We start from the raw sequence: 26995 nt of genomic DNA on the forward strand, positions 1-26995 counted from the left end.
GCCCTGGAGGCTGGAATCCAGGGGCTGGCGGCAGGGAAGTGTGTGACAGAAAGTGAAGTTCCGCTTGCCAAGGTCCCTTCAGGGTCCCGCTGTTGTCGGACACAGTCTGCAGCCCACGACCGTCCTGCCCTTGTCCTGCCCTGTCTGACACCTCCAGGGGACCATTCAGGACAGTTCCTGGTACCCGAGCATTGAGGGCAGGAATGTGTGTCTCTCAACCACTGCGAAATGTCAGCACATGGCCAGTGAACGAGCAGACGGACACAGGGCCAGGCAGAACACGCAAGGGCCAGCGGGTGTTCAGGTTCAGAGCTGCGGCCTCGACCCCAGCACAGCGCTCTGTTTGGGGACTTCATAAGCTTCATGGCTGCAGCAAAGGGGAACGCTGGACCCACTATTCAGGACAGGATTTTCAGCTGTCGTGGCTGGTCTGAGCTTTTCCTCAGAAATAAGGATTTCTGTGCCCCAAGGGATGCCAAAACCAGAGAGTCACCAAAGCCATCAGTCACTAACAAAACGTTTCATACCCAAACACCCACCAGGACAAACGTGTGGCTTCTAAAGGACGGGTTAGCAGGGAGCTTCGCTTCGGGAAGTCTACGCCGGATGTGAGCCGTGATTCGAAGTTAATGTGTGTTTATGGTGCATTTTCATCCAAACATCTTTGAGCTTTTATATCTGACCCAGTGTCTCTTGTGAACATGCTCCCCTGAGTGGAGAGTGGCGCTTGTTATCCGAGTTAAGACTCGAGGCTCGCTTACAAACAAAACTGACTGAGGTATGATAAAAAGAGAGATGACAATCACCTGGATTAGAGCAGCAGTGAGTTAGTGCCGCCAAATTCACACCCACCTGGAACCTCAGAACGTGACCTTATTTAGAAATAGGGTCTTTGCAGATGTAATTGATTAAGAATCTTGAGATGAAACCATCCTGGATTTAAGGTGGGCCCTAATCCAAGGACTGAGTCTTTATAAGAAAAAGGAGAGAGTTGGACACAGAAAAACATGCAGAACTGGAGATGGAGACCCAGAGAAAAAGGCCGGGTGGTGGAGGGTGAGACGGAGCGAAGCTGCCACAAGCCGGGGACACCGAGGGTCACTGGCAATTGCCAGAGGCCGGAGAGAGGCCTGGGGCAGATTCTCCCCCAGGGTCTCCAGAAGGAGCCAACTCTGTCAACACTTGACTTCAGATTTCTGGACTCCTGAACTGTGAGAGAATAAATTTATGTTGTTTTAAGCCACTAAATTTGTGGCCATTTATTATGGCAGCCCCAGGAAACTAATACGAAAGCTGCCATGTTGGAAGGCAGAGGGGCACCTCTAGAGTGTCCAGTGAAGGAGAACAAACAGTCCTATAGTTCAGTCATTGCATGGACCTGTGCAGTAGCTCATTAGAAACAGAGATAGCTAAGGAGTATAAGTGTAGCCTGAATGAGCCTGTCCAAATTTGGTGGCTTAAAATAACAATGGAGACAATTGGTTGTCTCATGGGGTTTCTGAGGGTCAGGGATTCATGGGTGGCTTAGGTGGTGGCTCTGGCTTGGGGACCTTCACGGGGCTGTAGTCATGAGGGCCTGACTGGGGCAGGAGGACCCCTCCTGAGACGGTGCCCACACGTGACTGTTGGCAGGAGGATGTGTCTCCCCACTCACGGGCCTCTCCACGGAGTTGCTCACACGTGCCCAATAATGTCCCCACAGTGAGAGATCCGAGGGACAATGGTGGGGGGCAGGCAGAGCCTTCTGTATCCCAGCTCTGACTGCGGCCACCACTTATGTGTCTCCTGTTGGGCTCACAGACCAGTGTGGGGCAACTTGGGGACTCACAAGAGCGTGAATACCAGGAGGCGTGGACCCCTGGGGTGAGCTTGGGGGCCACTACCCTGTGCCGGGAAGTAGGAGCCCTCCAATGCCCACTGCGGGGACTGAAAGGGGTGAAGAAAAGGACCGGCAGATGACGGTGCACCGTGATGATGAAAGAAGACAGTGTGGACCACCATCCTGCCTGCCTGCCCGCGGGCTCAGGCCTGCACGGTCGTGCCTCGGTGGGGCTCCACAGTGCTGAGGCAGGAGGGCAGCAGGACAGGGCGGTAGGGACCAGGCCAGGTGACAGCTCAGCGTGTCCAGTGAGGGCCTTTGTGAAGAATTCCAAATTTTCTCTTGCCCTCTGTTTAAAGGAGAGTGCTGCACACTTACCGGTGTGCAGGTGTGCAGAGCTTGTGTGCAACACCCAGCAGGAACGCGCATATGGAGAAGAACAGGTCTTTGTGAAATGCCAGGACTGTGCTAGGTCCTGGGGAGACATCGGAGGGCAGGACTCACAGGCCCCCTGCCCGGGGCTTTCGGCCAGGCTGTGGGAGGCCGGTGGGGCCACCCTGAAACCCTGCATGGAGAGGGCGAGGCCCCCTGGTCTCTGCTACACAGCATGGTGTGGGTGGTGTCAGGTGCTTGCTTTCCCCCAGATGTCCTCTAGATGGCGCAAGGGGATCAGACACGAGCAGGCGTCCCTGCGAGAATGGGCTCACCTGCGTACTCACCTGCAGACCATCCAGAGACACGCCTGGCTGCAGTGAGCCTGGCTGAGGGGGAGGGGTCCTGAGCTCTGGGACCCACAGAGACGGCGTGGGACGGGGACTCTGGGCAGGGGCTGACGGGCCCAAAGCCCCGCAGCAACCTCACTGGGCTACCCCTAACCTGGGCCAAGGCGGGCTGGGGGCAAGGCTTGTGTGCTTTCCACTCCCAGGCCCTGCCCCGCAGCTGGCCCAGGGCCCCGCCTCTGGGCCTCTCCCTCATCACCTGAGGGCAGTGCTGCGAGGCCAGCAGACCCCACCCCTGCCCGAGGACGCCCTCCCAGCAGCGCCCAGCAAGTCCTGCCAGCCCCTTCTTCCAAACGCAGCTCTGCAAAGGGTAAGAAAGACCCCCTGAGCGTATGAGGACCCCCTACACACACACAGGGGCTTTGGGGTTCTGCTTTCTTAACAGAGGTCTGTCTGGGTGACTCTGTCTTCCCCCCGCCACTCTCCACGCCCACCTGGGCACGCCTGCCATACCCAAGGCCCTCTTGGGGTTTCGGGCAGGGCGTGAGCTGGATATGCTGAGGGTGAGTCTTTGCTCAGGTGAGCGCCTGGGAGGTGGGGGCGGAGCTGGGAGCCCCTGTGTCCAGGACACCCGGGAGCCGGCTGAAAAGCGTCTGCCCCCTGCAGCTGGATCCTCTACTGGTGGCTACGGAGCAGGGACATTTGGGGACCACCGTGAGGGCCAGCAGTCCTGCCTTCCACGGAGTGGCCCTGGAGCCTCTCTCTGTTGGGGTGGGGGCAGGGAAGTCGGGGCACACCCACCACCTGCATTCCCAGCCCCTTTTCGCACGTTTTGGCCCTTATGGGCCGTGAGGGCCACCCACTCTGCTCATTTATGTATTTCAATTCAGAGAGGTGCCCCACTCTCAGCAGCGACCCCTCTTCCTGGCTTGCCGGTGGGGCCCAGCCCCAGGCAGGAGCCCCCAGGAGCTGTCCCCTTCCTGCCCCTCTGTTCTCCGAGTGACATCCCAGGCTGAGCCAAGGTGGTGCTGTGTGTGTTTTTTCCCCCCAGTTTTTTAAATCATGCTTGAGGCTGGGTGCGGTGGCTCACGCCTGTAATCCTAGCACTCTGGGAGGCCGAGGCGGGTGGATCGTTTGAGCTCAGGGGTTCGAGACCAGCCTGAGCAAGAGCAAGACCCCCGTCTCTACTAAAAAATAGAAAGAAATTAGCTAGACAACTAAAAATATGTACAAAAAAAAAAAAAAAAAATTAGCCAGGCATGGTGGTGCATACCTGTAGTCCCAGCTACTCAGGAGGCTGAGGCAGGAGGGTCCCTTGAGCCCAGGAGTGTGAGGTTGCTGTGAGCTAGGCTGAGACCACGGTACTCTAGCCTGGACAACAGAGTGAGACTCTAAAAAAAAAATCATGCTTGAATTCTAATCCAATATTTCCTGTAGGCCCCTGCAGCCAAGGCAGGCAGCCCGGCTCTGTCAGGACACAGACTGTCACCGAGGGGATGTGTCTGAGAGCCTGGGCACCTGCTCGCCTCTGCAGGAGTCTCTGGTGGGCTTGTGTCACTGGCAGGGTGGCGCCTGGCATAGATTCTGAGGGCAGGTGGAGGACGAGGACTCTGGGGTGACAGACACAGCTTGGCCCTTGGGCCACCCACTGAGAAGTCACCTCGCCCTCTGAGACTCAGTCTCCACAGCTGGGAAGTGGGCGAGGTGGGTGCCGTGGGGTAGCGACTCCCCCAAACCCATCATGGAGCAGCTGTGAGGAGCACAGAGAGCGACCGCTCTGGGCTTGGTGCTGCGGCCATAGGGCCTGGCAGGTCCCAGCCTGGGCCGTCACCCCCTCTCGACTGCGCCAAACTCCATGTTGGATTGGATCAATGTGATAGAGAAATCTGTTCAGAAAGTCTTGAGTGAGGCCACAGGTCAGATCAGGGAAAACGGCAGACCCCACCCCTCCTCCCCGTGGGGTCCCAGGGAAAATCACTCCTGTGTTTTGTTTTGCTTTTGTGTTTATCTCCGTGTTTCTAAATAACAATGTGACTTTTTATTTTGAAGCTTTGCACAATATGCATCCACTTTCCACCCTGAAGGGGGATTCAGTTCTCACTCGCCGTCCTCCCCCCGCACTCCCTTCGCCAGGGCAGTGACGGCGCCGTTTCCCCTCTGCGGGGTGGTGGTGGCGATGGCTGATATGACCTTGTGTCTGTGAGCGTCACTCACACTGTGCCGCGGGTGTCCTGCGCCTGCGTTTCCTTCCCTGACAGCTCTTTTCTCCCCGGACACGACAGTTCTCTCCCGTCCCGGCTCGGTTTCCCAGGTAGGCACGACCACTGTGCCGCACACTCCACACGCTCTGGTCCTCCCCGGAGCCTGCCGTGTCCGGGAGCCCAGGGCACCGGTGTCCTCAGGGCCCCTCACCACCCGGGGCCTCTGTCCCCCTTTGCCTCGATCTCGTCCTGGTGGGGGGTGCATGGGCTGCAGCTGCCTGGAATCTGTGTGCCAAGAGGGCTCTGGGGACGGTGCTACCTCGGTGTCTAGCACTGTGGGTGAGATGCGTGTCCTCGAGCCCCGACCTGCGTCCCGGGTGTGCTCCAGGCGTGAACCTCCCTTCTCCAGGCACTGAAGTTCCCTGGCCGTGTCTGGGCCTTTCTGCTGTTCTCCTTTTATTCCGTGGCAACGTGGACAATTTGGTCGGGAGTTTATGTCTTTCCGTCCAGGCTAAGTTCATTTATTTCTGTTTCTTCCCGTTTATTTCCTCACTTCCATTTTCTCTCTTGTGTCTCTCCTGCTAGTTAACAGGGGCCTCCTGGCCCGAACTCGGTTTGTTCTTTGTCCTCTTGTTCTCCAGCTCCGGTCTCCCTGCTTGTCCCTGGGAGGCCTCAGCGCCACCTCCTGTTCCCTCTGTCCAGTTTTCCATCCTGCTGATTTCTGTCCCGTCGTCTGGACACCAAGCCCCCACCCTCCGGCCCTCTCTCCGCCCCCCATCAGCTCCCTGCTCCTCCGGGGGGTCGGGTCCCACCTCAGTGCATGTCGCAGGGCTCCCCAGGGTCCTCAGGCTCCAGCCTCGGTGGACGCCTTCCAGCCTCTGCGTCCATGTAGCTGTCCCTGGAGCCTGCACGTGCGATGGCTCTTGCCCGCCCTCTCGTGGCCGACGGGAGGATGCACGTGGTCCCCGCGGTCAGCCTCCCTCAGACCTTCTGGCCCCCACCCCCGACCCCAGCCCCTGGCCGTCCCCTCTCCTTTCAGGTTGCCCTCTACCCCGGCTCCAGGCATCGAGGCGAGCCAGGTGCAGACCACAATGGACCCCCTGCCCTCCTGCCACGAGGGCTGGTCCTCCGCGGCTTTTCGCTCCAGCTCCGTTGAAGGCCTTCAGATGCTTCTATCATCCCGTTGTCACTGATGCCAAACAGGTGAGCCAGACCCCGCTCGGTGTGGCCCTGCGGCTGGCCCTCGTCACGTTGGGGCGCCCTGCGCCCAGGCCCGGGTGGTTCTGGAAGTCTGTGTCCTGCTCTTCCCACCTGCACTCACCCTGCCGGCCCCTCCCCACCTGCCGTAGCTGCTCTGCGCCCGCCTCTGCTCTCCCCACGCCGAGCCTTCTCCTCTGTCAGCCCGAGCTCGGAGAACACTTGCCTGGACACTAACGCAAGGTCCCACCTTCCCACGGCCTGCGGCCCCTGAGGACCTTTGCTGCTGGGTGGCCGTGGGCACGGCAGGTGGCCCTGGCGTCTCTCCACCTGCTCTCTGCCCAGCCCCACTCGCAGCATCCTGGTCCCGTGTGCTTGAGGTGTTGAGAAACGCCCCCCAGAGACCCCTGTGCTGCCAGCGAGCTGCCAGCGGGGCTGGAACAGCACGTGTCTCTCGCTGTCCTGCAGGCTGGGTGTAGATCAGGGTGTGGCAGGGCAGGTGGCTTCTCCCCCCTCCGCCCCCCGTGTCCTCCTGTATGGTCCTGTGTGTGTCTGTGTCCTGTTCGCCTCTCTCCTAAGGCCCCTGGCCACGTGGGATTAGGGGTCACCCCACTGACCTCAGTTTACCTTAATCGCCTCTGTAAAGGCCCAGCCTTCACACTCAGTCACACTGGGGACTTCTGCCGTGGATTTGGGGAGGCCCCTGGCACCTCTCTCCCTGCCCTGCATAAAGGGTCCACCTGGGGTGTCCTTGTCCCTGTGCAACCTCACTGCTGTGCACAGTGGGCTGGTTTGTGGCTAATTTGTTGTATTTATTGTGAAGCTGCTGTGATGACGACAGAGCCCTGACTGTGGAGTGCTCTCGGCACCCCGGCCTGACAATCGGTGCTCAGCGTGTCTGCCTTGGAGGACAGGGGAGTGAGTACGGGGCCTTGTAAGGTGGGCAGGGTGACAGTGATCAGTCCACCAAGTCTGAGTTCTTAGGGCTCCCGGGCTACGGGGCCCTGGGCACGTGGCAGCCAGGCTCCCGCCCAAGGCTGTGACACCCGTGCCCCATCCTGCCCAGGCAGCCTGAGAGGGGGTCTCTGGGCCCCTCTGGTCTGCTCAGGCCAGACGGGTCCTCCGCATCACCTTGGGCTGCCGACCCAGCCCTTGAACCTGGCTCTGCCTCAGCCACGTCCCCGGTGCCGTGGGTGCTGGAGACCAAAGGACCCTGCAGGCCCTGCCCCCACCTCCGCAGCCCTCCCTGGGAGGAAGGGGGATGAGGGGTAGGATTCCCTCGGGAGGAGAGGTGAGAGAGGCGGAGAGCGTGTGCTGGCCCCAGGTTCAGCTGGCAGATGGCAGGAAGGAGGCCCAGGTGACCCAGCAAGCCCGAGCCCTGGGGTGCTGGAGACAGCTTTCAGGGCCACTGTGTCACATGGCCCGTGGGCCAAGGTTCTCCCTCGGTTTGCTGGTGTGGGGAGCCGGCCTCATCCTGGGCTCCGCCTAGGACTGGGGTCTGGCGCATGGGGTCTCTGGCACAAGCTCTGCCATTCCAGGAACCACATTGACTCTCGGCTAAGTGGCTTTCTTTCTCTCAGCCTCAGTTTTCCCATCTGTGAAATGAGAGCAATAAAATTGACCTTGCAGTTCTGCTTTAGAGACTAGAAATGATTTACGCTGACTGTTTTGCAGGGGGCCCCAGCGCACATAAAGCAACCACTGTGGGATCACGTGGAGCCCTCAGCCCAAGGGGCTGTGAATTTGAGCACTCTGACCCCGGGACGCTCGTGCCTCTAGAACGCTGAGATCTGTCTGCAGTGCACCCTCAGCCGTAAGCTCTCCTTGGAGCCCCCTCTCCCTCGAGGGCTGGTGCCTGGCTCCCACTAGGACATGGAACCACATGGAGCTGCGTCCACAGGGCGCCACCCTCGCCTTGGAGACCTCAGCCTTGTCCAGCCTGCTTACTGGGGCTTGGCGGGCGCTCCCTCCAGAGCCCCAGCGGGTCTTGGGCTCCAGACACCCAGGCCCCCTCGAGAGCCGGGGCCCGGCATGCACAGTGCCACGACTCGCTTTTGTGCCGGGGTACGAGGGGCCCCGCCCCGGTGCGCTGCCGACACACTTGCCATATCTTTATTGCACATTGAGCACATTGCAAACTATTCCACAGAATGCTACGAAGGCAAGCCTACTGCTGCGGGGCCCAGCGGACCCTGCGTGACGTGTCGACACCACTGTCCAGAGCAAAGCCAGAGGCCGCGACAGACAAGTAGAGTAACCGGTCGTTTCGTCATCTGAAACCCACATTCGCGGATTCGTCCCTCGACACGCAGGCCATGACGTCCCTCGGGACCCTCCAGCTCTGTAAGTTCTGAGGCCGAGGGACGGAGAAGAGTCTTTATTTTAAATTAGGTCCATACTGGGAGAGCACTGGCAGGTGGATTTGCCACGAGGGGCCCCTCGGAGCCCGTGGGGAGGACGGTTCTCCGTCAGTTGGGCAGGTGACCTGTGTCTGCATGTGCCCCTGTCGTGTACACATCCACCATATATAAATACAAAATGGTAAATAAGGCTTCCTTTCCCTACAAAAGGGATGGAGCACCTCGCCACCAGCTGCCTCTGTCCCGGAGCACAGACAGCGCTTCCTTCCCGACCTGTCCTGGTCGCAACAGCTGACACAACGTGACCATCAGACCCTCCACGGAATGACCTCAGCCGTCTGGGGCCGCAGTTCACACTTGGGGACCGTCTGTCCAGTCTCTGAATTCACTGAATTCACGACGCGGCGCATGGGGTCCCCCGAGCCCCGTCTCTCTCCTCCCGTCCAGGCAGGCAGAGCGGCAGCCGGCGGGTCACTACCTCGCGGAGGCGGCTCTGTGCTCGGTGTCCAGGTCGTCCTCCACCACGCCGCGCAGCCCGTCCCTCTCGATGCAGTCGCGGACGGCCTGCAGCACGATGCGCAGCCGCCGGTCCAGGGCCTCCAGGTGCGGCTGGTACAGGACGGGCGCCACCTGGTCCTTCTGCAGGGACTCCGCCATCAGCAGGCTCAGCTTGTACTCCTCCCTGGCCAGCAGCTGCAGCCGCAGGTAGGTGGACTTCCTGATCCTGGGAGGAGAAGAGGGGTCAGGCCTCCTCGGGAGAGAGGGAAGAAGCCCGGCTGTTGGAAATGGGGGTAGGAGTGGGGAGAGGGAGAGACAGAGACAGAGACAGAGAGACGCACAGAGGGGCTGGAGATCAAATGCCCCCTCAGCGCTAAGCTGTGGGAGCTGCCAGGCCCCTGCCTCTCCCCTGCAGGAGGCATTAGGGTGCCACCCAGAGGGGCCCAGGAAGAGCGAGGAGGACACCTGCTCACTGTCCCCAACCCAGCTTGTCTTTCTGAGCAGGCATCTCCTTAGAGAGGCACAAGCCGGGGTGCCCTGCAAGCCTGTGTCCCCAACCGCAGCAGGAGAGGAGGAGGGTCAGAGAGCCCCCCAGAAGGCACAGTCTGCAGCCATGGCCAGGAGAGCAGGACCGTGTGTGTCCTCCCTGCACACGGGACGTCAGCACTGTCCAGGAGCCGAGGTATGACAGGCTCCAGCTGGACAGACCTGGGGGGTGCACGGGGCGCATGAGCCCTGTGCAGTGGGCTGAGCCTGCCTTTCTTCTCTCGGTGTGACAGCTCGGGCAGGGCAAGCTCTGGCCTCATCTGTCCCTGCACAGGGATGGGACAGGAGGTGGCCGGCGGGGCGGGGGCTGTACCTGCAGCACTGCTGTAAGGGCACCAGGATGGAGAGCTCGTCGTGCGAATACTTCCCAAACCTGCCAGAAGGGAAAGCAGAGTCATCCAAGGGCCAAGGCAGGTCCCCGAGGGGCTGCGGGGCTGGGAGGCCGGCCAGCGTGTCCAGCCCCCTGCTGTGGGGTCCTGACCCCCCGTCTGGGCCAGCACACTCAGAGGAGGGGTCCTGGGCAGCTGTGTCCAGACAGCACGAAGGGCTGTCGGCCCACGTTTAGTCGCAGAGGCGTCTCTCACAGTGGGCACACGGAGCCCCACGTGCAAACTATCCGGGCACCCGAAGCTGGCGTGGATGTTCTACACGTGCATCGCTCACTTCCCTGCCTTGTTAATCGGGGCCACCAGGGTCTCCTGCAGGGGCAGGGACGATGTCTGTCTGTGGCTGGCAGTGCCAGGTCCTGCCTGCAGGACCCATTGGCCCTGCTCTCCTAAGCCAGAGGCCTCTCTAGGCCTCAGTTTCCCCGGGTGACACAGGCTTACTGTGAGGTGGGGAAACCCAGCACTCCCGGGCGGCCCTCCCTGCATCTCGCACTGAGATGGGGCCTTTGGGGCCACGCATGTCCCTCCCCCGTGGGCTGTGCCCCCATGTCTGGGCGAGGCGGTGGCCAGCCCCTCGCAGGTCTGCGGGAACAAGAGCAGGCTCACCCTCTGCCGTTGTCCAAGTGGATGATGAACGTCTCGTTCCCAAACTTCTCAAAAGTCTCGTAGTGGTGGCGGTCCATGTTTCCTGTGGGGACAAGCAGGAATGGTGACAGCTCAGAGGCCTTTGCTCTCTGCCAAGTGGCATCTTCCCTCCCTCCCGGAACAGGGCCTCTGTGCCGTAATAACACAGCAAAAGCAGTGACCCCGACCCTAACCCCTCCTCGGACCACGAGACCACGGACGGGTGGCACCAGGCAGCGGCCCACCGTGGAGCTCTGGGTGTCATCTGGTCTGTGCAGGGTCCGCGGGAACCCACGTGTCTCGTGCAAACAGGACAGCCAGCATGGCTTCCAGACGTACCCATGAGGAAGTCGAAAATGGTCATGTCCATGATGTCCAGGACACGGTGGTGGCTGTCGTAGGGTGGCGTCTGCTTCACCTCCTCACAGTAGTCGGGGTCCACCTCCCACCTGCAGGGAGCCGTGTGAGGCGTCTGTGGCTGCCCTGCCACCTTCCAGCCCATGGCCGCCGGAGATCCCACACCCCTCCCTGGCCGTCCGGTTCCCTCACCGCCTAGGGACAGAAGCCAGCCCCCCCGGTGCCCGCAGCCCCTGCACTCACTCGGCCTTCTTGCGCTTGTGGTAGGAGCGCCGCCAGGGGTTCCGCCACGTCTTCCTCTTGGCCAGGGACAGGTCGGGCAGGAAGGCCGCCAGCGAGCCCTCTATCTGGTCTGGCTTGCCACACAGGGCGTGCTCGGTGGAGCAGTAGTAGGAGCACTCCCCGTAGAAGCAGATGTTGTTGGCTGTCGGGCAGACCATCGGTCAGGTCACCGGGGGCCACGCAGGGCACCCTCCAGGCAGCCCCTCCCAGAGCTTCTGTCTGGGCCAGGCCCGTCTGCTGGGACCACCCCACGCTCTCCCAGGGCCGTGCCCGGCTCTGCCTGGTGCTTCTCGGGGCAGGAGCTGCCCACAGCTCTCACACCCATCTCAGCAAACACCACCAACCTGCGCTGCAGAAAACAGAGCCCTGCACAGTGGACCCCCGGGGTCACCCACCACAAAGAGGCAGAGTTTCATTCCCCTGGGCCTGGCATCGCTGGGACCACACATGCACCCCGAAAAGGGAATACAAGTGACAAAGTCCACTAACAGGCTCATTCTGTGCTTACCCCCCAGGCACCCACCATCTGGCGGAATCGAGCAAGGGGAGGCCGCCCGGCCCCTTCTGTGCGAGAGGGATCCTGCGGGGCTGTTTGTAAGTCTGGGGGGGTAGGTCCCCCCTGGCCACGCTACCTGAAGAAGACTCCCTGGAGAGGCTGGGAGGTTCCAAAAGTGAATCACTTTGCCTTTTAAAATAAATAAAGAGGCTGGGCGCGGTGGCTCACGCCTGTAATCCTAGCACTCTGGGAGGCCAAGACGGGAGGATCGCTTGAGGTCAGAAGTTTGAGACCAGCCTGAGCAAGAGCGAGACCCCCAGCTCTACTAAAAATAGAAAGAAATGATTTGGACAGCTAAAAATATATATAGAAAAAAATTAGCCAGGTGTGGTGGCGCATGCCTGTAGTCCCAGCTACTCAGGGAGGCTGAGGCAGGAGGATTGCTTGAACCCAGGAGTCTGAGGCTGCTGTGAGCTAGGCTGACGCCACGGCACTCACTCTAGCCTGGGCAACAGAGCGAGACTTTGTCTCAAAAAATAAATAAATAAATAAATAAAATAAAGAGTAGAAGTAGCCTCCCTGCCAGCACAGGAGATGGGAGAGAGGATGACTACACTGCCAGTCTGGAACCCTAAGCGGGGCCACACGTGGCCATGGAAGGGGCACATGTGCCTCCTCGGGTGAGGACGGCAGGTTGGGGGCAGCTCTGTGCCTCCTGCTCGAGGGGTATCGGAGCCCACAGCCTCCGTGTCCACTAATCCGCTGGGGCGGGCCGTGCGAGCCTACCTGGGGAGATGAAGAAGGTTCTCCACAGCTTCTTGTCTCGCGTGACGTCCCGGATTTCCTTGGTCATGTTGACCATCCTGCCGGCCACGGGAGGGACGCGACGGAAGTCCAGGATCCTGGCAAGAGAGAGGCAGAAAAGGGCGTCTGTGCTCTGGGCGGCTCCGTCTGGGCGGCTCCCGGCAGCAGGCGGGGTGCACCGCGCCTCTCTCCCCTCCTTTAAACCCAGCGCGGGGGCCGGTGGCTGGGCCGGGGTCCTCAGTGAGGGGGCAGAAATGCACCCCAGAAGGACGGGGCTGGCCACACTTCGAAGACTGGCATCGGCCCTGCCGAGTGCCCAGATAACTAAAACACGGCCCTGTTCCAGGGCTGAATTTCAAACACAATTAATTAAATTAACCCCTTTTACTGTAACTCTTTCTGAACTGTGTTGCCGCTTGCTTAATTACACGGAGACGTGGGATGTGGGCTTTTCTTGCTGACACAGGACGTTGTGATGGCCCCGCACAGTCGTCCTCCGTGGAGGGGTGGCCGGGCGGGCCGGATCGCAGCCACTCACCGTCGGCACAGAGCACCCGCCACCTCTGCCCCCCCGCCCCGGCTCACCGGGCTGTCCTGCTTCACGCACAAGCTGACCAAGGGGTCCACAGTCCCCGATGAGCGACCCTCACTGGCTCCGTGGCCCCTATTTATCTTTTCACAAAAGGCCCATTTCTGGGTTTGGGCTGTTTCTAAATAGTTGAAAATCTGACTTCTGGGGATTTCTGTAGTCGCCATACAAGATTTTGATCTTGCAAAAAGCTTGCAAACTTCAATGTGACTTTGCATTCTAACCAGCCCTGGGAGAGGCCAACCCTGCTGGCCTTGGCAAGACGCTGTCCCATCAGGGTCCCCCAGGTGCAGGCCAGCGGGCACCTCCCCCCCTCCGCTGTGCCAGGGGCGTCTCTCAACCCTCTGGACCAGGGTCAGGCCTGTAAACTGCGCCTCAGCACAGAATGCCGAGCCCCAGGGGTGCTGAGACGCCCATGAGTAGGGTCCCCTGACGCCTGCAGCCCCTACAAGGGCCAAGCAGAGCCTAAGGATGAGTTCACGTCTGGTTGGGCCTCTCACCGCAAACACCGCTGCCTCCAGGCAGTCTGCTTTGGTCACTGCTTCTCCCTCTGCCCTCCCTATCCTCTTTCCCTCCCCTGTTCCCGCTGCCCACAGCTGCCATCTGTGTGGCACTGTCACAGATGCTGGGCACAGGAGGAAGCCTGTCTGATGGCAAGTGCCTCGAGGGCAGGGCATCTCCCGCTGCGTGAGAGGCATGATCAGGAGTGTGGGACTCTGGGCAGATAGTTTCTCATAGTGCCTCAGTTTCCCCATCTGTGAAATGGGCACAGATAGTGTCTACCTAGCGGGTGCTGTGAGGGCTGAAGGACTGAGGTACACACCGTGCCCTGAACAGGGCAGCTGCTGGGAGAAGGTACCCGTTAGTGTTGCTGTCACTGAGCGCTGTTGTCCCCCACCCAGAATGGCCTGCGGGTGAGGGAGGAGCCCAGAATGGATCTGAGTGAAGGACCTGTGACCCTGCGCTGGCAACGGTCCTCAGGGGGAGGGGAGGGCAGGAGGCTCACCTGTCGAGGTGGAGGCTCACCTGTCGAGGTGGAAGGCGGCGATCTCCGCATTGTGCCTCTCGTAGTCAGAGAAGTAGAAAAAGTCGGGGGGCGTCTCCTGCTCCCTCGTTTGCCTACAGAAAATGGGACAGAACCGGGAAGGGTTTGTCACCGAGACAACCCTGGGTGCAGGGTGTGTGCCCTGGTGTGCTGGCTCTAGCTCCAACCAGTTTTCGAGCCGTCTGTTAAATTTCCAATAATTCTGCTAACCATTTAAACACGGTCATCATTAGACATTAACTTATATAAACCTACAATTAAACGCATTATATTTTGAAAGTAAGAGGTACTCAAGTCTCGTCGCTTCCTAATGGGCTTGTTTGCACCCTCGTGTCCGCGAGCATGTCCTCCCAACTCCACGGTGGCCCCATGCGACACCAGCCATGGAGGAAGTGCCTGCCCCACAAACCAGCAAACTCTGTGACCCAGGCCTGTCCCCTGGGAGCTGGTTACCACGTGTCCCCCACCCTACCCACCGTCCGCGCCACCAGCCCGACCCCCTCAAGGCTGTTGGGCAGAAGCCGCTCTCGCCTCAGAGGCCAGACACGCAGCTGAGCGTGGCCACGGGAGAGGGGAGGACTCGCCCTCAGCTGTGCAGGGTGTGCCCGGGGGCTGGCGCCAGGCTGGACAAACTGTCCCTTAAACCTGCCCTTAGCCGCCCCCTGGAAAGGAGCGACCCCCGGCAGGACGCGAGGGAGGCTAGGGCTTTCTGCACGTCTGAAGTGGACAAGAGGGACCCAGGTTCCAAGCCTGCCTGTTTCCTGCCCACAGGGGTACCGGCCGCCGGCCTGCTCAGCCTGCCTTGGGTCCCCCTCCCGGCCTCGATCATGATCGGCTGCTGTTTCCCACGCTGGTCTCTGGTCCTCCACGCTCCTGTCTCTGCTCACGCCGTTCCGCCTCCCTGAACACCCTTCCCGGCACATCTCCAGATGGCTGAGTCAGCATTTCCGAATGTGTGTCCCTTGGAACGCGGCCCAGGACCTTCCAGCACACAAGGAGTCCCTAAGTCATGGGGCAGGTGGATGCGCTGCTGGGGCCTGAGCCCTGTGAGCTGCTCTCAGAAGTGGCCAGTTCCTCTTGGGGCCACCCCACAGCCCACTCGCTGCCCAATGGGACTCTGGCCCCCAACACCCAGGCCTGAAAACCCAGGGGGCACTTCTGTGACGAAGGAATCCAGGACACCATGCACCCCCACTTCACAGATGGGGACACTGAGGCCGGAGAGGGGAGGGACATCCTCTGAGCCCCCTGCTGCAGGTGGCACAGCCAGGACCCAGCCCAGGGCTCCTGCCCACAGGGACCCCCATCCATTAGTGCAGCGCAGGCCAAGTGCTTTGTGGTGCTGGCATCGACACGGCCCCGGCCAGACAGAGGGTCCGAGCCGGGGTGGGAGGTGCCCGGTTTAACTCTCTCCCTGTCCCTGTCCCACCGCCGAGGTCCTGCTCACACAGTCCCTGGACTTGGTGGGGGCCCAGGCTGGGGGAGCCAGGATGCCTGAGACTGAGCCTTGAGCTGGGTGTCCGGACCCCCCACCCGCCCAGCCCTGGCCCCCTATCAGAGGACGGGGCCGGGGGCTCCAGGATGCAGAGCAGGATGGCGCTGGCGGCGGCTCAGGCCAGCCAGGGCAGCAAGGAAGCGGCCACCCAGCACCCAGGGGAAGGAAATCTGCGTTTAATCAGGAAAACAGACTGGCGGACGCCAATCTCCTAGTGCGTTTCCTCACCAATGATTTAGACATCCACGTGCGCACACACACGTCTGGACCCGCCGGCCTTAGCTGGACGCTACTGGGTCCCACTCAAATCCACAGGCTTCCTCGGCCCTCACTGCAGCGACCCGAGATGACCTATACCTTCCCCTATAGTGGCGGAGCCTGTCTTATCTGTTGAGAAGTTTCCTTGTCTGTAAAATGGGTGACACCCCATCTCTCCTGAAGGTCCCTGAGCCTTCAGAACAGTGGACTCAGCTGCAGGCGGGGCTGGTGGAGCGGCTCACAGGCTCCGCCCGTCCCCGGACCCAAGTGTCCTGGCGGGTGCGGGCTGGGCCCTCTGTGTGCACCCTGGCACCGCCCACCTTCCCTAGGCTTCCGCGTCCCCCTAGAAGGGCCTCAGGGCCCCCAGGCTCTGACTTCAGCCAAGTGGGCACAGACAGCCCAGGAGGGACCTCATGTGGCACCTCCCTGTCCCTCTCCCCCCGCCGAGGGCTGGGAGCCACACGCAGGACTCCTTCTGAAAGGTCAGCACCATTCTGTAAACCCTGAAGGTCTCCCTTATCTCAGGCTCCGGAATGTTCAACAAACTCCAGGGGAAGCAGGGACACTCTGAGGTCTCCATACACGTACGCGTTTGGCCTTAAAATCTTGGAAATGTTAACCTAGCGTTGTCCAAAGTCACGTCTGACAGCAGAAGTCCTTCCTGCGTGAATTCCGCGTCCACTCTGTGTCCCTGCTGCCACCTGCAGGGGACAGTGCACCCCAGGAGGTCCTCCCAGGCCAGGCTCAGGGCGGGAACTCAGCCCTCAACCCAATAAGAATTTACCAGGATCAAAAGCTGGTGTCCTTCCCAGGTGCTGGGAATCACAGATCTGGAAGAATCCCGGCCCCACACGTGGCCCAGCCCAGGCTTCCCAGGCAAGGTGCAGCCGTCCCCGCTGGGCCTGAGTGAAAGCTCCCACGACGGAGGCTCAGGACACTCCCCGATAACCCTTCCCTGCCCTCAGCCTCCCCGGCCTGGGTCCTTCCCACCAAACGTGCAACTAAGGTCAGGGTTAGGGTTAGCCGAGCCCCTCTGAGCTCTCAGCCCCCATCACCAGCCGACGTTATGGCCAAACAAACCACCGGGCTGGCACACGGTGCGGAGTGGCGGATTTCTTCCCCGGGAGGTGCGTTGCCCCTGGGGCAGGACCACGTCCAGGCCTCGGCCGCTCCAGCCCCGTCGGCCGGCGGATCCCTCCCTCCCAGGGTTCTCAGAAAGCTGTTGCCGGCTCCTCTCTGAATTCCCTGAACGTTACTCACCCCAATAAAGGACATCCGTCAGCCCTGCTGGGAACCAGTTTGGGATGCTGGGCATGCGGGGACAGACCGTTTGTGACATGCCGTCCTCACCTTGACAGGACTCTGGTGAGGAAAGGCTCCAGCCTTGCGCCCGGCCCCGCATGAGGCCAGAGGGCCGTCCGCGTGCTGTTTAGAGTAGAACGCAGCTGTCACGCCGATGAACAAGGGACACCTTCCCCCAGTCACCTCGCCGAGCCTGGGGGTGTTGCTGTCGCCCATTTTTGCCACGGACACGGTAGAGGAGGCTGCTGATGGCATCAGGTGCGGCCGCACACAGAATGTGCATGGACAATCGCCCCACGACAGCCCTGGAGGCGGCTGCCCCTCCTCCCCGCCTGGGGCTGGAATCTGGGCAGGGTCAGTGGCAGAGCCGAGCAGAGCTGAGCTGAGCTGTCAGAGGGGCCTTGGCGAGAGGGCTCAGGACCCCGACCCTTTGATTTTTCCCACCATAGCCTTGCAGAGGGGCTGGGGCGGAGCCTTCAGTGGCCGAGGAAGATGGAGTTTGATTTCCTCAGATGAGCAACTTGCCGACTTGAGCAAACCGCACTAACCCGTCATTAAAGCACATCCCACCTGGCGGCTGCTGCCCAAGCCCACGTCCTGCCAGTGGGCCACAGGCGGCAGGCAGAGAATGGGGGGCAGCCTCACCCCTGCTCTGGGGCCAGGCTCCACCGCTCCAGCCCAAGCCCTCTGGGCAGTGCCAGCAGGAGGGAAGCAGGGCAGCCCCGAGGGTGGAGGAAGAACGAGGTTGCCAACCATGCAACCCTTTGAAGCCACAGGGTGGGGGGCAGTCCCACCACCCCAAACTCACCCCTGCCCTTCACACCCTCACCGCAGCCTGAGGCTACTGCTCACTCCCTCTGTAACACTGGGCAGCTCCCCTGCACCCGCCCCCACCTCACCCTGCTGCCCCGTCCCAGGGAGGACACACTTGGGTGCATGCCCAGGCCCCGGCCTCCACCTGCGCCCCACCTGTACTTCCCCCCCAGCTCTGCCCCGATCTGTCCCAGCCCCCTGGGGCCTCCCCTGGTGGCCCGAGACAGAACGCGGCTGCCCCCAGGAGCACTTGGCACGAGCGACACTGGGCGGCATTGTTCGCGGGACTTGGGGGAAGGGCCTGGGGGCAGGAGCGTTCTGTCCTCAGGATCCGCGCCCAGCCAAGCGCAGCTTCAGAGCAGGTGTTTCATAACAAACGAATGAATGGGGGATTGACGGAAGACGCTCGGAGAGGGCCCAGATCTGTCGGCAGCCTCCAGCCCTAGCTTCTCACTTCTTCAACCTCTGTCACCACCATCACCACCACCATCATCACGATCGTCACCACCGTCACCACTGTCACCATGGTCACCACCATCATCAGCATCACCACCGGCACCTCCACAGTCGCTGCCACCATCTCCTTGTGAATTCACGCTGAGCTCTCACTGCCGGATTGACAGTGGCAATATTTGCGATGCTATTATAAAAACCGAGCAATTCTATCTGCCAGTGATTTGGCCTTTGTTTCTCCCTCCCTTGCCCCTGCCTACTGCTCTGCGCAGCTCATACACCTGGAGTCCAGGTGGTTCTAAGCCCTGCTGCTCTGAGAAGGGTCCAGGTACTTCCTCAAGGCTGACCTAGTTTCAGAACAGTTCCTAGTTCCCACATCTCACACGTCAGGGCTTTCCGAGGACTTACCTCCTTGGGCTGTTCACGGAACTAGCAGCTGAACCCCCAGGGGTCCCCACGATCAACCCAGAGATGCCCTCTGCAGCCCAGGAGCCAATGTGGGAAGAGCAGCCCGTAGCCTCAGAGCCTGAGGGGCACGGTGTCCACTAGGAGCCTCCAACAGGCGAGGGGCCTCGCTCAGAATTGGGGGGCTGGTCTGCTTCACCCTTTGGAGACCCTGGGGACCACAGCCAAAGCACCCACATCTTGCCTGGGCCGACCTGCTCTCGGCCTGTTCCTCAGAATAGCTCGCGATCACCCAGCTCAGAGAGGATCCGTGCAACTCCTGTCTGGTCCTAGATCTGTGGGGGGAACCCCAGCACCAGGGTGTTCAAAGGGGGTCAGAGATGTACATACGGGGTCCAACATCCCCCAGGTAAGGTTCCAGCGGTGGGGGGTGTCTCCTCAGGTTCCGGAATGGTATTTGTGTGGCCTCCCTCCCGCTGGGCAGGAGGACCCTTCCTCTGCGTTTCCGCAGGGACACTCGGCCCCTCTCCCTCCAGGCCTTCGGTGCTGCTGGGAGCTGTTTTAAGGCTCCTATGAGCTGTGAGCACCTCAAAGCAGGGGCCAAATTTAACAGTCCCGATGAGGCCCTGTGGACAGAGCTGGGCACCCAGGAAACACACAGGCGGGCAGGGGGGCCTGGACACTCCCGCCCGGGGCCAGCCGGGAATGTGCACACGCTGAGAAAGAGGCTGGTTCCCCCTCACTGCTCAAGGTTTGCACCAAAATAGATGAAGGGTGTCAAAACTGCTCACTGTGCATAGCCAGTGACGACGGAGAAGGCCGGAGTCCACTCTGGCCCCCCACTGCCCACGTAACAGTTCGTGAAAGGACAACCTCCGTGCCACCGTCTCCTGGGCGCTAGAGGGTGTTGCTACCAGCAGGAAACGTCTGAGAAGAGAATCGAGAGCCCCAGAGCTGTGTCTCTGCTACAGGGGAGGTGTCTCTGGCCCAGAGTCATGCCTGCCCGGCCACACTGGCTTCTCAGGCCCAGGCCACCAAGCAGGAACGGCACGGGACGTCTCTAGAGTTGCCAGAAGCCAGAGTGCCGGGATGACCCCGGGAGATTGGGGCTTTTCTCCTCACACCCGCAAGGGCGAGGGAGGGGACGGTGGAGGTCAGGAGGAGGGGTGGCCCCGAGGAGCCGGGCAGGCTGGCTCTCCCCTCTGTGGGGAGGTCTTGGCCCTTGCCGTGCACAGGACAGGAGGTGCAGCCACCGATGGCCACTGGGGAGAACACACTGGAAAAGTACTGACCCCGCTAGAACCAGGCGGGGGTGAACTTCACCGAACCAGTCACCTGGCAGCCCCTCCTTTCCTAGGGCATCCAGATGGAAGGTGCGCCCAGGTGTGCCCAGGTGCGGAGGGCAGGTACAGGGCTTGACGCTTTTGTTCTGGGGTGGCGGGGAATGGAAATGTGGAAAGATGTTATCTGGCCCTGCGGCTGGCAGAGCACCAGAGCACGCAACTGCCCTGACCCAGGGGACAGGGGGAACAGGGCAGCTGGGGACGCACATTTCCTCGAACAGAAAGGGTCTTTCTGAGCTCCCTGGGAGCCCGGGGCCCAGGCCTGGAAGCCACAGTCCTTGCCAGCGTGGTCAGCAACCCGCAAGACAGAGAGGGAGGCAGCTGGTGGCACTGAGGGCCCAGACAGAGCGGGGCTGACCAGCGAGCCCAAGCCACACTGGCCTCTCAGGCTCTAGATGCGACCGCTCCCCCTACACCCCACGCAGGACCTCGCCCACCCAAGACCCCCTCGCTGCAGGACTCAGACTCAAAGTCTGGTTTTGCTTTCTGTGGGATAAGTAAAACATCAAGTTCAGAGAAGGAAACAAGTAAAAATAAATCACTAGATCAACTATGTACAGGGTGGACATAAAGAGAAGCCCCTGCCAGGGCCTGTCGGGGGAAGACTTAACCCGATGCTCACATAACCAGAGCCACAGGCGGGGCACAGGCTCCCCCGGCTGCAGGACAGAGCCCCCCAAAGCGGCAATTCACGCACATTCTGCATTTGCGAAGGAGCAGACGTGCTGGCTTGTGTGGGGCAGAGACACCAACGCGCTAAGTGCACGTGGCTCGAATCTGGCTTGCACCACCCGGCTTTGACATTTCTCCCGTTGTCAACCCAGGAAGCTCTGAGGATCGAGTGCCCCGGCTGCGGCCCATCCTTGGCGTGGCCCACCTGGCCCTGCTGGCCCTGCTGGCCCTGGGAGGGGGGTGGTTGGGGTGTCCTGGGGTGGGTGCCAGGGCCTTCCTTATCTCATCCTGGAGAAGGTCTGGGGTCCACAGCCCTGCGGCACGACGACAGCTCATGGGCCCACCGAGGAGAGGAGTCGGACGCTCGCCCTGAAACTCACATTCCCGGAGCCCCACAGGACATCCGCATGGCTCTGCCAGCAGGAAGGAGCCTCAGGAAGGGCAGAGCCTGGCGGGAGGCTTTTCAATGCTGCCTTTCTGTTCTCTGTAGGTCAACTGTGCCCGAAGGGCCACACGCCAAGGGTCACTGGGCAGATGCTAGGCCTGGGGGCGGGGGCCAGGCTGGTGCCCGGGGTGCAGGGAGGGCCCAGCAGCTGCTCCCCGAGAGTCCTACACGGACGTGACAAATGCCTGCACCCTCTGCCGAGACTCCCCCGGGGAGACCCTGGTCAGGAGGAGACTCTGGGCCCAGCACCCCTCACACAGGCCACCAGGGCCCCGCACCACTGCCTCTGAGGTCAGAGCACGCGTACCGGGCCGTACCTGGCCCCACCTGGCCCCACCTGGCTCAGTCCTGAGCAGGAGGAAAATGAAGTTTAAAGGCTGACTTCAAAACTGCCTACGGGGCTGTTCCCATCCTGGTAAAATACCGGCAGAGGAGCGAGGTGGGAGCCACAGCTCTGAGGCAGCCGTTTCGGTGAGGGGCAAAGGGAAAGGCAGAACCTGGTGAGACCCAGCAGGGCCAGGTCCCAGGAAGACTCCTGGACACTCCCCTCTCCCAGGAAGGCCCCACAAGCTTCACCCTCTGCTTGCTTGGATGGGGCCCCAAAGGCCACTAGAAAAGCCAATACGGGAGGGTGGACCCCAGGGCTACGCCAGGGCCAGAGAGCAGTCACAGGGCCGTCCCCAGAGGCCACAGCCCTGAGTCCCAAGGCCCCAGGCATAGATGGGAAACTGAGGCCAGAGAGGGGTGGGCCAGGCATCAACCTTTTGTTCACGAGAGAAAACCGCGGCCAAACCAAGCCCTGCAGCACAGGCAGAAGGAAAACCAGGCACTCAACAGGCCCTAAGAGCTGGGGAGTCTGCACACGTCACTGGGTACCTCTCGGCCAGCCACATGCGCTCCTGCAGGTGCTCACCTGTCCCAGGGCCACAGCACCCAGTCTGGCTCTCAAACGGGCGGGTGAATTCCCCACGACGCCAGGGCTCACCAGGAACACCCTCGCCGGCCCAGGCTGTGCAGTGCGGCTGCGGGATGGTCTCTCCGGGGGCTTTGACCCCACCTGATGCGTATCTTTCAGCACCACCTTTCCAGCAGGTAACACCTCCGGCCCTGACCACGCCAGGCTTCACCAGGTGAAGCTGCTCTGTTAACACCCTCCAGGGCCTCCACCTGCCTGCTCCTTAAATGGGAGAAGCCTGCTGGAACCTGCCTGTTCCTGCCACAGGACCTTTGTGCTTGCTGCCCCCCAGCCGGGAATGCTGTGACGCTGGTCACCCAGCACCCCCTCCCTTGGCATCTTTCCTGAAGAACAGACTTGCCCCCATCACGGGTCCAGGCCAGGAGTCAGCCAACGACAGCCCGCAGGACAAAGCCAGCCTGATGCCAGGTTTGTAAGTAAAGTCTCACCGGAACACAGCCTCACTGGTCTGCCTGTCGTCTGTGGTCACTTTCGTGCCACCGTGGCAGAGTCGAGTACTGGTGATGGAACCCGTCTGGCCTGCAAAACTGCCATAGTCACCACCGCGTGCTTAGCAGGCGTTCGCCGACCTGCTCTGAGCCACCACCGGGTCTTATCATCTTAGCGCCGACCCCTCTGAGATGACATGTTGCTCGGTGTCACTGGCTCGCAGCAGGCGCCAGGGAGAGCGTGTTGAATGGATGAACATCGGCACACGTTTGTCAAGGGCTATTTCAACTCCCCCAACAGCTTCATCAAAGAACATGAGTCCTAACGGATTCCAACGAAAAGCTCACCGCTTCCGAGACACTGTGGGAACACCCTGCTGCCAGTCAGTGACTGCGAACTGTAGGGCCCCGCCGTCCCCAGGAACGCGGCTGGCAGGGGCCACTGGGGCTTGTAAGAAGATCTCCAGCATGTACCTGGGTCATGGTAACAGCCACAGTAGCAACACTGTCTATCAAACACTTACTTTGTCTCATTAAATACTTACAACCTGGGAACATGATGTCGTTTCTCCCGTTGTACAGATGGGGAAACTGAGGCAAGGAGAGATGAAGTAACCTGCCCACGGCTAGTAAGAGGCACAGACGAAATCTGCAACCAGCACTGGTGACACTCAGAGCCCCAAGCTCTAGGCCCCAACCCGTGCTGCGTCCATGGGGTGCAGCCCTGGTCTGAACACAGGGCTGAATGTCTACGGCCTTTCTGGGGCCCGACTGGGATGGGCCAGACACAGCGACGCCTGAAGGGAGGCCAGGAGGACCTGGCTGGGGACCAGCCCGCACCCTGCCAGGATCACCCATGGGTCTGGAGGTGGGTCCACACCACAGCCACATTTACATGGCCCTTTTCCATCCATTTATCAATATATACATTATTCAACGTCTTATTGATAATAGCAAACTCTCACGCAGAACTTTCTATGTGCCAGGCTCTATTCTTAGTGCTTCATATATACCCACTCATGGAAATTTCACAATCTACGAGACAGGTGTTTTTCCTAGACCCATTTTACAGATGAGAAAACTGAGGCTGGAAGAAGCCAAGGACTGCCCAAGGTCACCGGCTGGGCTGAGGCTTGCTGCCTCCACCCACCCACCGCCGTCCACTGGAGCCTGGTGAGTGGCTCCTTGCGTTCTGAGCAGAGGGACACGGAGGGTCCGTCCACGAGTCTCCTGTGGCTGTCATGACAAAGAGCCACAGACTGGGGAACTCAATTGTGCAGGAATTAATCCCACCCCAGCTCTGGAGACCGGAAGTCTGACAACGAGGTGTTATGGGGCCTCGTCCCTCCAGAAGCTCCGGGGGAAGGTCCTTCCTGCCTCACCCAGCTCCTGGGGGCTCCCAGTGGTCCTGGTCTCGTGGCCTCCTCCTCTGTCAAACCTCCCTCCACCTCCCTCCACGAGAACGCACGATTGCATTTGGGGCCCAGGGTGACCCAGGGTGACCTCCTCGTCCCAAATCCTTAACGTAATCACATCTCCAAAGACCCCTTTTCAAAACAAGGTGGATTTACAGGTTGCAGGGATTGGGACCCGACATATTGGGAGCATTTCCCAGACTGTCACAGAACGGGCCAGCGAGCTTGTCCCCTCCGCCCCCCTCCCAGGCAACCTCGGGGACACAGGAAACCAGATAAGACAGAGGCTCCTTTCCTCCCAAACACACAGTGGCTCCCTGACTCACCAGGGCAAGGTGGGAGGCAAAACTCAGCCTTTCTCCCTTGGATAACCTTCCCATCACTCACACAGCAGAAAACCGCCACCTTGTCATTAACGAGATATATTAAGCTGTTTAATACCAGGTTTTCAGCCGGCAGATGTTCTGGAAGGTGAGGGGCTCCCCGGCAGTGACTTCAGCCTGACCTTTCAGTCTGGGAGAGCACCGCCAGCATCCGCGCTAATTCTGGCATCCCCCGCTCCAGCCCGAGGGGTGAGATCCTTTGTCTCAACTGTCACCTGGACATGTCGTGCCAGCCAGGACAGGGGCCCTGAGCCCTGGCCGCTGCAGACAGGACCCCGATGGGTTCCCGCCACCCATCACGGGGGCTGCTTCTCACCCACCACGTGAGCAAGTCACAGGGGACTCAGCACTGAAAGGGCAGGGACGCACCCAGGCACCTACACACCTGCTAGAGGACACCACAGTAAGGTTCCCAGAAGACACAGTCCTTATGGGGGGCCCCGTGGCAGTGGGGTGGGGGTGTGTCGGGTGGGGTGCAGTCTGACCGCGTGCTCTGTGCCGCTGCTCACCCGGCTCTGATCCCGTCCGCAGATGGGACGGTTGGCAGGTGGGCTCGGAAGCAGCTTCCAGGGCCGAGATTTAGGGTGGGGCGTCCCCAGCACGGAGCTATCCTAAGTCAGGACTGTAAACTTGTGGAGGAGGCCGCCCGGGACGCTACCTGTGCCTCGGCGGGAGCTGCCTGAATCGCAGCTGGGCCGCTCTCGGTGGAGGATGCGGGATGGACCTGGTCAGGTGTGGCAGAGGCTGGTGGCTCTGCCGAGACCCTAAAGACCTTGGCTCCAGCAGTGGGTCACCCACACCTGCCGCGTCGCCTTAGGGTGCCTTTGCTCCCCGCTCACACCAGCTCCGAGGAAGCTGCTGCCCTCCCGAGAGCTGGCTGGGAAGCATCCGCCCCATCCTCCCCTGGCCCCAACCTCCCCCTCCACGGGCATCTTGTAGGATTGGCGACGGGGACGCAGACCCACCTGACCCCCACGCTGAGCTGTGGCACTGGCCTGGGTGGCCAGCCTCCTGCTGTGGCGCCGGCTCTGGAGGTCTCCCCGCCCCAGCAGAGGGGCCTGAGTCCTCACCGAGTCTGAGCCAAGCCACGCTGACCTAAGAGCCCCCCAGAGTGTGTAAGGACTCGGAGATTTCTGAGCTTTTCCACCAAACCCACTTTCTCCAGAGCCAACGGTGCAGAAGCCCCAAGCCGCAGTCGCGCCCAGGGCAAGGCCACACAGGAAACCGCCGGCAGCTCTTCAATGCGAGATACAAAGGGAGAAAATCTCTCACTTCCTTGGCTCGGTGGAAAATCAATTCAGAAGAGCCTCTTCGCCTCTTGTGGTCAATTTAAAGAAAATCAATCTTAATGGTTCAAAGATTTGTAACTGTGAGGAAAGCCTGACGTCATTTCCATTTAAAAGTAATTGCGATGGCTTAGACTTGATTGCCAAGCTTGAAAGTTGAAGACCTACTGTGTGTGAGCACCCTTGTCCGCCCATCCAGCGTTCAGCGAAGTGGACACGGGCGCCCCAGGGGCCCCGAAACACAGGCACGCGCTGCGTCGGGTGCCGGAGTCCCTGCAGCTCATTTTATCAAAAAGTAATAAAAAGGCAGACTGCTACTAACGACTAAACCAGGGATTAAATATTTAGCACCAAGGTTACTGCTATCATCTTGTTTTTCCTCCACGGAGCCCTGGATGTTTAAAAAATATTATTGGGAAAAATAAACTAAATTCAGAGTTAGGGGCTTGCATGTTAGCCTGTTCTCTGCTTATTTAAGGAGATCTTAAATCTGCAAAATTTCCTTCTGGGGCCTTAAAAACAACTAGACCCCATCAAACTGCTTTTGACCCCCAACTTCCACTGTCCTCCCCAGAACCCAGCAAAATGAGAACCATATTTTTCCCCTCCCTTCAATCGTCTCCCCTTTTGGGACAATTAGAGCTTCAGCCCACACACCAGCAGACACCCCGTGACCGTAATAGCTGGAGAAAACCATAAAAAGATACTCTTGATAATGATGTTCAGGAGAATTTTGGGGGGGAATATGGGCTTGCTTTGACTTGCAACAAGGAGCCCCCAAGGACCCACCCACGGTGGGCCGGGGTGGGCCGGCCTGGGAGGCTGAGGAATCTGATCCTCAGACTCCTCTCCTGAGGAGAGGCTGGGGAGGCCGGCTTCCTCGGGGCTCTGCCGGCTGCCGAGACGGCTGGAGGAATAAGCCTCAACTTCCCCATCTGTAAAATGGGCCTGTTAGCTCTCGGAAGGTTTTACCAAGTTTTTACTTCATTTGTATTCATTTCCCTACCAGGTTCTCTGAAACTGTTATATAATTGTTAACAATTTCCTTTTCTTTTTATCTTATTAAGCAAAGACACTTCCAGCTGCCAATTAGGGGTAGAAGATGGCGAGCCTCGGTGGCCTTCCGGAGTTAATGTAGCTGTGGCCACCAGCAAACCAGAAAGGGTTGGACGAGTCAGAGTGACGATCGGCAGTGGCTGGGTGGTGTGACTGCTGTGCCCGTCCACCCAGAGCCTCGGGGAAGCACGTCTCTACACGCGTCAGGCCACGCCCCAGACCCCGCTCTGCAGCTGGGTGGCCGCGGGCAGCGCTCTCCCTGCGCCTCTAGGTCCTGCCTGTGGCCAGGCAGCGACGGGCTCTGCTGTGCCTCTTGTGAGGGCTGACAGAGAGAAGCCTTGC

The 26995-nt window shown here is 60.4% G+C and overlaps 1 protein-coding gene across 1 annotated transcript in view; it reads right to left on the bottom strand.

Annotated features, from left to right (window-relative positions):
* Positions 1 to 8001: 8001 nt before the first annotated feature.
* FAM20C (FAM20C golgi associated secretory pathway kinase) overlaps positions 8002 to 26995 on the bottom strand; it is a 46134-nt gene continuing 27140 nt past the window's right edge. The window contains exons 4-10 of the mRNA XM_069485878.1: positions 13905 to 13997; positions 12272 to 12387; positions 10951 to 11131; positions 10690 to 10799; positions 10333 to 10414; positions 9654 to 9713; positions 8002 to 9020 (exon numbers count right to left, since the gene is read on the bottom strand). Of these exons, the coding sequence (XP_069341979.1) occupies positions 8771 to 9020; positions 9654 to 9713; positions 10333 to 10414; positions 10690 to 10799; positions 10951 to 11131; positions 12272 to 12387; positions 13905 to 13997 (892 nt within the window). The 3' untranslated portion in view covers positions 8002 to 8770. The remainder of the gene's footprint in view (positions 9021 to 9653; positions 9714 to 10332; positions 10415 to 10689; positions 10800 to 10950; positions 11132 to 12271; positions 12388 to 13904; positions 13998 to 26995) is intronic.

This window comes from Eulemur rufifrons, chromosome 14 (genome assembly GCF_041146395.1).
Source record: "Eulemur rufifrons isolate Redbay chromosome 14, OSU_ERuf_1, whole genome shotgun sequence".
NCBI classification, from domain to species: Eukaryota; Metazoa; Chordata; class Mammalia; order Primates; family Lemuridae; genus Eulemur; species Eulemur rufifrons.